Genomic DNA, 12,691 nt, shown 5'->3' with positions numbered 1-12,691 from the left:
GAGTCCAGTTCGTAACTGCAAATCCTTCTTGTTCAGGAGCACAGTACCATGCAGAAGTTACACTGCACGCAAGTTGACAAAATTGTGGCACAGTATGACAAAGAGAAGTCGACTCATGAGAAAATCCTAGAGAAGGCAATGAAGAAGAAGGGGTAATGCTGTTTATTTCCTTCTGAAGACTTTCTCTATGTTTATATTTTGTCTTTTCCCACAGTTTTGCTCCTGTTTAGGTCAAGGAAGAACTTAGTGTTGACTTGATTTTCATCATTAAAAATTCTCCGTGGAAAGTAAGAAACTCATTCATTTTAAAGCTCTAACATCATAACAGGTCAATGAGTGGATGTAGCTTCTGGTTTGGGGAAGGTTCTCAGCAGAGATTCTGAAATCTTTTAATTCATCATAATTAGTTCTAATATGAGAAAGAAAGCTTAGCCTCAAATAATTGAAAAAAATACCTCTTTACTCTGAGAATTGATTGTCCTTTTTAATTTTGAACTAATTTTAAATTTACAGAAAAGTTGCCAAAATAGTACAGAGAGTTCCCTTATACCCTTAATTCATTTTCCCTAAATGTTAACATCTCACATAATCATAGTACAGTTATCAAACCAGGAAACTAACAGTGGTGCAATACCATTAACCAAGCCACAGTGATTTTTCACATTTTGCCAGTTTTTCCCCAAGTGCTTGTTTTCCACTCTGGGGTCGCCTCCAAAATTGCACGTAGCATTTAGTTGTCATCTCAGTAGATGATAATTCCTCAATCTCTCCCTGTCTTTTGTGACTTTCACTTTTGAAGAGTGCTGGTCAGTTGTTTTGTAGAATGTCTCTCCTTTTGGATTTGTCTGATATTTTTCATGATGAGAGTGAGGTTATGCATTTGTGGCAAGCGCACCACGGAAGCGATGCTGCTTCCTTCTCAGTCCATGATATTGGGGGGGTGGGGGGGTGACACTGATATGTCGCATTATTGATGATGTTAACCTGGATGATGTGGTTAAGGTGGTATCTTACAGGTTTCTGCACTCTCAGGTTACTTTTTTCCCTTTATAAATACTTTGGGGAAAATTCCGTGAGACCATGCATACATTCTATTTATCTGAGAAATTATTTTTCCTCCTTTTGACCTTCTCCATGGGTTCTCTCTGTTTTTTATCTCTTTCCTTCAATCCCTGCTGATGTTGTCTAGTTTTCCACAACCTTTGGCACGAGAGAAAAGGAGAATGAGATTTCTTTTTCGTACTTGGGTTTTTTGGTGTTTGGTTTTTGTTTTCTATTTTTTGTTTTAACAGTCACTCAAGATATACCCAGAAAATTAAGGTCTGAAAACAGAACAGATTATGGTGGTTATAATTTTCTTGGACATTGGTTCATGTTGCTGAAATTTCAGATCCCAAGATCTAAGTTCATGACATGAAACCAATGTAATTTGCTTGAGGAGTAAATGGTGGGTAACTAAAATGCCTGCCCTGGACTCAGGCCTCACTATTTGAGAGGTACCTTCATTTTTATTAAAGTTGTATTTTTCAGAAAAATACAAATCAGGCACTGATTATTGAGCATCTGTTATTATGTATCATCTGCCTTTTGTTTTCCCCCCAGGTTTCACTGTGTATCATTGAGGCAGAAATGTGCCTGTTGCTTAGAAAACTTTTTGATCTGTATTTTAAGTGAGTGAGTCACCCACTTCAGAGCTCATGTGGCAATATTGGTAGTGATTGCAGTAAGTTTTGAGGAGCTGTGATTCTTCTAGATTGTAACCACATCAGCTTTGGCCTATTTCTTTTTTGTAAATTAATTTTTCATATTTAATGACATTTTAGGCTATAATATTGAAAGTGATGGTGACATAGACTCTAATACCAAGGAACAAATTGTTGACAACTTTATAGTACTCTCCAAGAATAAGGTTATTTGTATTTACAAGATACCTTTTCAAAAAATGTTTCACGCATTTTTGTGGATCGGTGTATTTAGAAACACAGTTTTGGCTTAACCAAACCAAAAATCTTTATTAAGGAGATTTCAGACCCAAGCACCATAGAGTAAATTTCTTTGCTAAAAATAGTATTACAATTTTTGGATTCAATCAATCATGAGTGCTACCTTTAGAAATAAAAAAAAAAAACTGATAAAATATATCTTTACCTCATGATTGTTTTTACTCTCAAAGATAATGTGGGATCAAAATGTAATTTATTATAAACTTGATGGTTAATAGAAATGTTCCTGGTGTGACACTTAACCCCCAAAACAGGCTATTGAGTCCTCTTGGAGGTCTCTCAACAAATAAAGCCCTGTTTTATCCTAAATGTAGGTGAGACTAGGAAAGTCTAACCCGTAGATTTCTTCCTGAGCCTGTGCTGTCAAATGCAGCACTCCTACCAGGCTCTCCACACAGAGCATTTCCAAGTACTCTAAACAGCAGAATCTTAGCAATACATTAAAAGGTACTTCAAAATCAGACAATGAGACATCAGATACTTTCTTCTGGAAGCCATATCTGAGGAGAGTTTCTCATCATTAATATTGACCGTGGTATCAAGATTGCCTGGACTTGGTCTTGCTATGTCGCCCAGGCTGAAGTGCTGTAGCACAATCTTGGCTCAATGCAACCTCCACGTCCCAGGTTCAAGCAGTTGTCCTGCCTCAGCTTCTTGAGTAGCTGAGACTACAGGCACATGCCACCACGGCCAGCTAATTTTTTGTATTTTTGTTAGAAACGGGGTTTCACCATGTTGGCCAGGCTGGTCTCGAACTCCTGACCTCAAGTGATCGACCTACCTTGGTCTCCCAAAGTGCTGGGATTACAAGCGTGAGCCACTGCACCCAGCCTTCCTGGACTTTTAACTGCAACTGAGTTGCTAAAAAGTTAGTGAAAGGGGAAACTGTGACAGTCCTTGGAGCTTTCTCATGCAGTATCTATTTTTGAAACAAATGAAGGGTTTTCCGTTACTCTTACCTACTCAGCTGAAAGGAACGATTGACCTGGGAAAGGGAAGCTTTATTCAAGTGCTTCCAGCTTTGGCTAATGACTACCTCTCATATGCTTTCCACTCAAGGATCTTTAAGGTGATGGCAAAAAGATGAATGGGGGGACAAGGAAAGACAAGCTAAAGTTGGGAAAATTCTAAATTATGGAAATTATTTTGCATAGCCGAAATATAAAGAAGGTTGATGGACTAGAAAGGGGAAAATAAAATCGTGATTTTTAAATAAATATTACAAGTGCATACCCTTATGCCCACAGATGAGACTGTTGAATAAAATCTCTCTTTGCATTTACTGTGAAAGATTGGTCTAGAATTAAGTCATGGGAATGTTTCGGCAGTGCTGCAAACTCACCGAATAACAGAAGAAGGAAGAAACTTGCTCAGTGCCAGCCATTGAGAAGTGCTAGATTTGATGCGAGACCTTGCATTTTTAGAGTAATGATTCTCTTAGAGGAATTCAGAATTATAATGAAGCATTCTGACTTGAGCTATAATAACCTAGAGTATACATGCTAAAGACGAAGCTCAGGACCCGTTCTTGTTTCAGCAGCAACGTGGATATTCCAAAAGGAAGATATAATCACTGAAATAAGCAGTAATAGTTGCTGGGTACTCGCCTAGCATATATTTCCTACTCACAATAGAATAAGAAGCAAAAATTGCCCTATGGTGCCAAGGATTGCTATTTTCTCCTTCACTGGCATGTTTAAAAGACAAAAATCTGGCTTTATAACCAAATGAAAGAATGAAAAATTCACTTCAAGGCTGAGGACCTATTTTCCAGTTTTCATCCCAAAGAATATTTTATTGAATAAGTGAAAAATAGCTTGAAGAAAAACAGGAACCAAAATGGAAACTGACAACAGCCCCTTAACAATGAAGTAATTGTTAGGTTTGAAGTGCCTCTTTGTGTAGTGGTTGAATGGAGTAATCATGAAACAGATAATATTTTGTAAGGTGTGAATCTATTACTAGAAAAACCAGTGTTGCCCAATGAGCCATGACATCTCCTATTTGATGAATATATTATCTTCAGCAGAAAGCTTTGTAGCAAAGACCCATGGGAATGGGAAAATATCTAATTTCTGGCATGCATTTTCAACTTTCCATTTTCAGGGGAAGTAATTGTCTCGAAATGAAAAAAGAAACAGAAATTAAAATTCAGACGCTGACATCAGATCACAAATCTAAGGTAAGACAATGCCCATTTTTGTAGCAGTAACTTGCAGAAGACACTTTGTAATTTTTTAGAAGGAGTACCTATTATAAATCAGAAATAATAGTAGCCCAGAGCTGGTCTAGTAGCCTGCAGCTGATCTGAGATGTCAGGGGAGCCCAGGGTTCATATTTGCCTCAGCCTCACTGGCTTTAAGAGCCATTTCATGGAACATCTTCTTTTGTCTTGTCTGTTGAACTATACTAACAATATTTATGTTGCCTGCCTCAGAGGCATCAAGTAAAACAATAAATGAAGATACTAAAAGGAAACATTATATAAAATACAGAATATACTTCCCTATAGAAATAACATTAAACATAGGACAGAAAACCGCCCAAATTGGTAGTTGCTACTTACTCCATCCTAACTTTACATGGAAATTTGGGATGAGAAAAAATTAAGAGGTGATATTCTAAAAGAGAAGCCTAATTACTCACATTTTCTTAAAGACAGGAGGAAGTAGGAGCTTGAGAGACTTTAATCAAGTTTGTGGGCATTTGGAGAACTAATTGTTAAGTCCCAGTTAAGAACAAAAACAATTCTTCCAGGAATAATAGTTTTTAAATGAAAAGGAAAAAAAACCCCAACAACAACTGTTAAAGAAAGCTCCCAAAAATAGCTGTGGTCGAACCAGCCAGCCTCATTTATCTATATGCAGCTGTGTCATCTGGCCCAGTGGCCCTGCTGCATGCATGGAGCAGCCAAGCTGTTCAAGATGTTCTCCTTGGTGGCTGTATATTTTGTAGGGCATGAACTCTATAGAGGCAGTAAGCTACGTGTCTTTAAGAGTTATTCAGCACCTATCTCTTCTTAACTGTAATGTTTAGGAATTAGTAGTCATGCAAACTGTCGTGATTCTTAGATGCTTGGCATCAATAAGAGAAGCCTTGGCAACAGTATCAGTTTGCTTTTGCTGTATAATGAACTGTGTCAAAGAACAGCACATTAAAACAACTACTACAGTTTATTAGGTCACAATTCAGTGGGTCAGAAATTTGGGCCATACTTCTGCTCATTTTGGCTGGAGGCACTTGTGTATCTACAGTCAGTGGGGGGCGTATGGCCTTACTTATGTATCTGGTAGTTGGCTGGCTGTTGGTTGTTTTCCCACATGACCTATCAACCTCCAGCAGGCTAGCACAGGCTCAGTCACAGGGTAGCCACAGGGATCCAAGCATAGCAGAAGGGCAAGTACTTTCCAGCCTCTGCTTGCATCACATTTGCAACTATCTCATTGGCTAAAGCAAGTCACAGGTCACCCAGATTCAAGGAGCTGGAGAAATAGACTCCAGCTCTTGACAAGAGGCACTGCAAAACCCCATTGCAAAGAGCTTGGATATTGAGTGGGGAAGACTTTCTACCCTAGTGTCTATCAGGGTGACACAGTAAGTCATGATCCAGAAATAAAAGAACACACAGCTCTCTATTCAAACATGTGAAATCTTCTGAAAACCCGGAAAGTGAAGCTGGAAAAACATAAGGTGATAAAGATAATCCTGATGGAATTGGTAAAGGAGCCCAAGGCCTGCACAAACCAGAGTGGTGGCTGAGTGTGGTGGCTCACGCCTGTAATCCCAGCACTTTGGGAGGCCAAGGCGGGTGGATCACCTGAGATTGGGAGTTCAAGACCAGCCTGGCCAACATGGTGAGACCCTGTCTCTACTAAAAATACAAAAATTAGTTGGGCGTGGTGGCACGCGCCTGTAATCCCAGCTACTTGGGAAGCTGAGGCAGAAGAATCGCTTGAACCCAGGAGGTGGAGGTTACAGTGAGCCGAGATCATGCCACTGCACTCTAGCCTGGGCAACAGAGGCAGACTCTGTCTAAACAAAACAAAACAAACAAATAAACAAAAAACAAAACAAAGTGTGTGAGGCAGTGAAATAAGGGTTCACAATTAACTATTCAGAGCCAAAGGAATTGACTTATTTTAATAAGCAATAACTTCCTGCTTCCCATTGATTAATACGTATTATTTTTTGGTGGTTATAGGTGACTCATGATTCAACAAGTAAATTGGTGGGAGGAATCTGAAACATCTGAATAATGTTGTGCTTCTGGGTTCATACCTGACCTATGAGGATTACAATGGCACTGTCCCCTTTTTTCCAAACAGGTCAAAGAGATTGTAGCACAGCACACAAAGGAATGGTCAGAAATGATCAATACCCACAGTGCTGAGGAGCAAGAAATCCGAGACCTGCACCTCAGCCAGCAGTGTGAGCTGCTGAAAAAGCTACTCATCAGTGCCCACGAGCAGCAAACCCAGCAGCTGAAACTGTCCCATGACAGGTGGGGGAATTGCCATCTCCAGAGTAAACATCTAATCTTTAAAAACAAAAGCTGATTTTGTGTATATAAGAGAACCAAGGTAATAAGTGAAATCAATTTGACATACAACATGTAGCTCTTTCGTGTATCTCATCATATGGCTGATTATGAGCAAGATGAGCTATAAGAAATGGCCCCCATGGGCCAGGTGCAGTGGCTCACACCTGTAATCCCAGTGCTATGGGAGGCCAAGGCAGGAGGATTACTTGAGCCCAGAAGTTCGAGACATCTCTATTTTAAAAAAAGAAAAAAGAAATGGTCCCTGCCATCACAGGGCTTACAGGTGTTTGCAGGATACTACACCCATGTGAAAAGTTAAATCAGATAACAAAGTAGCATATGACACATATTTTTAAATATCATGGGCACTAAGGGCATCCAGCTCAGAGGAGCTCTACCTTTTCAGAGTGGTCACGGAGACTTTTCAAAATGGTAGGGCTGGAACTGGCCTTTGGAGAATGATCTGGAGTCTCTTAGGAAGAAAAGACACACGGAGAGATAAAGATCAATCAGTTGATTTCCTAGAGTGACCAGGTTCTGATCATTTAATGGCTACCTGTGGAGAGAGCCTCCTTTTCCCTTCCTTACAGTGTTAGGACTTCTGTGAATTTTGGAAAGATAGACCTGATTAAGAAACAGCAAAGTATCAGTTTATTTTGGCCTGTGCCCACTTCAGCAAAGTGAATATTGCATTTGAAATACTGCAAGCCATGAGCTGGACTTATCCCTGAGCAGAAGAAGGTTGGTGTTTGTTACATCTTTATCATAGTTCAGTTGCAGCTTGCTTGGTTCTCACTTAGTGCCTACCGTATGCCACAGTTAGGGTCTATTGAGACACAACAGGAGTAGAAAATAGAAGCATTATACAAATAAATCAAACAAAAAGTGTTTTTAATGCCAATTGCATAAATTATCTGGCTGCATGCCCAAATTCCCAGTGTTACTTTGGAGTGACAGATACTGCCACAAGAACAAAGTGTTTTTGCCGTGGTTTCCAATTCTCATTTGAGGCAACTAAATGAGGTCTCGCATGCTCCATTTTCTGTGGGATAATGTGCTGTACCCCCATGCATTTTAAAGCATTCTATTTACTCCTATAGGATTAGAAGTGGTCTTTTCTTTTTTCCTTAGAAATGCTCTTGATTTACTATGCAGAAAGGTGTGTTCATCATTCTGCCTTTGATGATTGCTACAATGCCAAATTTTAGTGCCTACCTTTATTCAAAGATACTTCATGGAATACAGCACGGCACTTGTCTAATCTTCTTTTACATTGTTGAATAAAGAAAAAAACATTAGCTCACAACAGTAGGCATTATCTGAAAGGAAAAAACAAAATATACTAATTCTTGAATTGCTTAGGAAGTCATTTGAAGAGATCATGACCTAGTTACTAAAATACTTTAAAAAATAAATCCATGGGCTTCCTGCCAAGATGGCCGAATAGGAACAGCTCTGGTCTGCAGCTCCCAGCATGATCGATGCAGAAGATAGGTGATTTCTGCATTTCCAACTGAGATACCTGGTTCATCTCACTGGGACTGGTTGGACAGTGGATGCAGCCCAAGGAGGGTTAGCCGAAGCAGGGTGGGACATCACCTCATCTGGGAAGCACAAGGGGTCAGGGCACTTCCCTATCCTAGCCAAGGGAAGCCATGACAGACCATACCTGGAAAAACAGGACACTTCCGCCCAAATACTGTGATTTTTCCCAAGGTCTTAGCAATCGGCAGACAAGGCAATTCTCTCCTGTGCCTGGCTTGGCAGGTCCCACGTCCACGTAGCCAGGCTCACTGCTAGCGCAGCAGTCTGAGATCGAACTGTGAGACAGCAACCTGGCCGGGGGAGGGGCGTCCGCCATTGCCGAGGCTTGAGTAGGTAAATAAAGTGGCCAGGAAGCTTGAACTGGGTGGAGCTCACCACAGCTCTGCAATGCCTACTGCCTCTATAGACTCCACCTCTGTGGTCAGGGCATAGCTGAACAAAAGGCTGCAGACAACTTCTGCAGACTTAAACATCCCTGTCTGACAGCTCTGAAGAGAGCAGTGGTTCTTCCAGCACAATGTTTGAGTTCTGAGAGCAGACAGACTGCCTCCTCAAGTGGGTCCCTGACTCCTGTGTAGCCTAACTGGGAAACATCACCCAGTAGGGGCCAACAGACACCTCATATAGGTGGGTGCCCCTCTGGGACAAAACTTCCACAGGAAGGATCAGGCAGCAATATTTGCTCTTCTGCAGCCTCCACTGGTGATATCCAGGCAAACAGGGTCTAGAGTGGACCTCCAGCAAACTCCAACAGACCTGCAGCTGAGGGACCTGACTAGTAGAAGGAAAACTAACAAACAGAAAGGAATAGCATCATCATCAACAAAAAGGTCATCTACACCAAAACCCCATCTGTAGGTCACCAACATCAAAGACCAAAGGTAAATAAAACCACAAAGATAGGGAGAAACCAGAGCAGAAAAGCTGAAAATTCTAAAAACCAGAACACCTCTTCTCCTCCAAAGGATCACAGCTCCTCACCAGCAATGGAACAAAGCTAGAAGGAGAATGACTTTGACGAGTTGACAGAAGTAGGCTTCAGAGGGGTCAGTAACAGCAAACTTCTCTGAGCTAAAGGAGCATGTTTGAACCCATTGCAAGGAAGCTAAAACCTTGAAAAAAGGTTAGACGAATGGCTAACTAGAATAAACAGTATAGAGAAGACCTTGAATGACCTGATGGATCTGAAAAAATGGCACAAGAGCTTCATGACACATACACAAGCTTCAATAGCCTATTCAATCAAGTGGAAGAAAGGGCATCGGTGATTGAAGATCAACTTAATGAAATAAAATGAGAAGACAAGATTAGAGAATAAATAGTAAAAAGAAACAAACAAAGCCTCCAAGAAATATGGGACTATGTGAAAACACTCTGTGTTTGATTGGTGTACCTGAAAGTGATGGGGAGAATGGAACCAAGTTGGAAAACACTCTTCAGGATGTCATCCAGGAGAACTTCCCCAACCTAGCAAGAGAGGCCAACATTCAAATTCAGGAAAGATGGAGGCCACAAAGATACTTCTCAAGAAGAGAAACCCCAAGACACATAATTGTCAGATTCACCAAGGTTGAAATGAAGGAAAAAATGTTAAGGGCAGCCAGAGAGAAAGGTCGGATTACCCACAAAGGGAAGCCCTGCAGACTAACAGCAGACCTCTCGGCAGAAACCCTACAAGTCAGAAGAGAGTGGGGGCCAATATTCAACATTCTTAAAGAAAAGAATTTTCAACCCAGAATTTCATATCCAGCCAAACTAAGCTTCATAAGTGAAGGAGAAATAAAATCATTTACAGGCAAGCAAATGCTGAGATATTTTGTCACCACCAGGACTGCCTTACAAGAGCTCCTGAATGAAGCATTAAACATGGAAAGAAACAACCTGTACCAGCCACTGCAAAACCATGCCAAATTCTAAAGACCATTGATGCTATGAAGAAACTGCATCAATTAATGGGCAAAATAACCAGCTAACATCATAATGACAGGATCAAATTCACATATAACAAAACCTTAAATGTAAGTGGGCTAAATGCTCCAATTAAAAGACACAGACTGGCAAATTGGATAAAGAGTCAAGACCCATCAGTGTACTGTATTCAGGAAACCCATCTCACATGCAGAGACACACATAGGCTCAAAATAAAGGGATGGAGGAATATCTACCAAGCAAATGGAAAGCCAAACAAACAAACAAACAAAAAAGCAGTGGTTGCAATCCTAGTCTCTGATAAAACAGACTTTAAACCAACAAATATCAAAAGAGACAAAGAAGGCCATTACATAATGGTAAAGGGATCAATTCAACAAGAAGAGCTAACTATCCTAAATATATATGCACCCAATACTGGCACATGCAGATTCATAAAGCAAGTCCTTAGAGACCTACAAAGAGACTTAGACTCCCACACAATAATAATGGGAGATTTTAAAACCCCCACTGTCAATATTAGACAGATCAATGAGACAGAAGGTTAACAAGGATATCCGGTACTTGAACTCAACTCTGCACAAAGCAGACCTAATAGACATCTATAGAACTCTCCACCCCAAATCAACAGAGTATACATTCTTCTCAGCACCACATCACACTTATTCTAAAATTGATGACATAATTGGAAGTAAAGCACTCCTCAGCAAATGTAAAGGAAGAGAAATCACAACAAACTGTCTCTCAGACTACAGTGCAATCAAATTAGAACTCAGGATTAAGTAACTCACTCAAAACTGCACAACTACGTGGAAACAGAACAACCTGCTCCTGTATGACTACTTGGTAAATAACAAAATTAAGGCAGAAATAAAGATGTTCTTTGAAACCAATGAGAACAAAGACACAACGTACCAGAATCTCTGGGACACATTTAAAGCAGTGTGTAGAGGGAAATTTATAACACTAAATGCCCACAAAAGAAAGCAGGAAAGATCTAAAGTTGACACCCTAACATCATGATTAAAAGAACTAGAGAAGCAAGAGCAAACAAATTCCAAAGCTAGCAGAAGGCAAGAAATAACTAAGAGCAGAACTGAAAGAGATAGAGACACAAAAAACCCTTCAAAAAAATCAATGAATCCAGGAGCTGGTTTTTTGAAAAGATCGACAAAATTGATAGACCACTAGCAAAACTAATAAAGAAGAAAAGAGAGAAAAATCAAATAGATGCAATAAAAAAATGATAAAGGGAATATCACCACTGATCCCACAGAAATACAAACTACCATCAGAGAATACTATAAACACCTCTATGCAAATAAACTAGAAAATCTAGAAGAAATGGATAAATTTCTGGACACATACACCCTCCTGAGACTAAACCAGGAAGAAATTGAATCTCTGAATAGACCAATAACAGGCTCTGAAATTGAGGCAATAATAGCCTGCCAACCAAAAGAAGTCCAGGACCAGACAGATTCACAGTCAAATTCTACCAGAGGTACAAAGAGGAGCTGGTACCATTCCTTCTGAAACTATTCCAATCAACAGAAAACAGGGAATCCTCCCTAACTCATTCTATGAGGCCAGCATCATCCTGATACCAAAGCCTGGCAGAGACACACACACAAAAAAGAGAATTTTAGACCAATATCCCTGAAGAGCATCCATGCAAAAATCCTCAATAAAATAAATACTGGCAAACCAAATACAGCAGCACGTTGGAAAGCTTAATCACCATGATCAAGTTGACTTCATCCCTGGGATGCAAGGCTAGTTCAATATATGCAAATCAATAAACATAATCCATCACATAAACAGAACCAGTGACAAAAACCACATGATTATCTCAATAGGTGCAGAAAAGGCCAACAAAATTGAAGAGCCCTTCACGCTAAAAACTCTCAATAAACTAGATATTGATGGAACGTTTCTCAAATTATTAAGAGCTATTTATGACAAACCCACAGCCAATATCATACTGAAAGGGCAAAAACTGGAAGCATTCCCTTTGAAAACTGGCACAAGACAAGGATGCCCTCTGTTGCCACTCCTATTAAACGTAGTGTTGAAAGTTCTGGCCAGGGCAATCGGGCAAGAGAAAGAAATAAAGGGTATTCATTTAGGAAAAGAGGAAGACAAATTGTCCCTGTTTGCAGATGACATGATTGTATATTTAGAAAACCCCATCGTCTCAGCCCAATATCTCCTTAAGCTGATAAGCAACTTCAGCAAAATCTCAGGATACAAAATCAATATGCAAAAATCACAAGCATTCCTATACACCTATAACAGACAAACAGAGAGCCAAATCATGAGTTAACTCCCATTCACAATTGCTTCAAAGAGAATAAAATACCTATGAATCCAAAATCCAACTTACAAGGGATATGAAGGACCTCTTCGAGGACAACTACAAACCACTGCTCAATGAAATAAAAGAGGATACAAATAAATGAAAGAACATTCCACCCTCATGGATAGGAAGAATCAATATCGTGAAAACGGCCATACTGCCCAAGGTAATTTATAGATTCAATGCCATATCCATCAAGCTACCAATGACTTTCTTCACAGAATTGGAAAAAACTGCTTTAAAGTTCATATGGAACCAAAAAAGAGCCCACATTGCCAAGACAATCCTAAGCCAAAAGAACAAAGCTGGAGGCAT

The 12,691-nt window shown here is 40.0% G+C and overlaps 1 protein-coding gene across 10 annotated transcripts in view; it reads left to right on the top strand.

Annotated features, from left to right (window-relative positions):
• PLCB4 (phospholipase C beta 4) overlaps nucleotides 1–12,691 on the top strand; it is a 408,833-nt gene that overhangs the window by 381,646 nt on the left and 14,496 nt on the right. For all 10 annotated transcript variants that reach the window (XM_037990701.2, XM_037990697.2, XM_037990700.2 and 7 more), the window contains 3 exons: nucleotides 37–152; nucleotides 4,110–4,185; nucleotides 6,329–6,504. In XM_037990701.2, the coding sequence (XP_037846629.1) occupies nucleotides 37–152; nucleotides 4,110–4,185; nucleotides 6,329–6,504 (368 nt within the window). The remainder of the gene's footprint in view (nucleotides 1–36; nucleotides 153–4,109; nucleotides 4,186–6,328; nucleotides 6,505–12,691) is intronic.

Source organism: Chlorocebus sabaeus, chromosome 2, assembly GCF_047675955.1.
Source record: "Chlorocebus sabaeus isolate Y175 chromosome 2, mChlSab1.0.hap1, whole genome shotgun sequence".
NCBI classification, from domain to species: domain Eukaryota; kingdom Metazoa; phylum Chordata; class Mammalia; order Primates; family Cercopithecidae; genus Chlorocebus; species Chlorocebus sabaeus.
The sequence above is the reverse complement of the archived record's forward strand: the minus strand, read 5'-3'. Positions and strand labels throughout refer to the sequence as shown.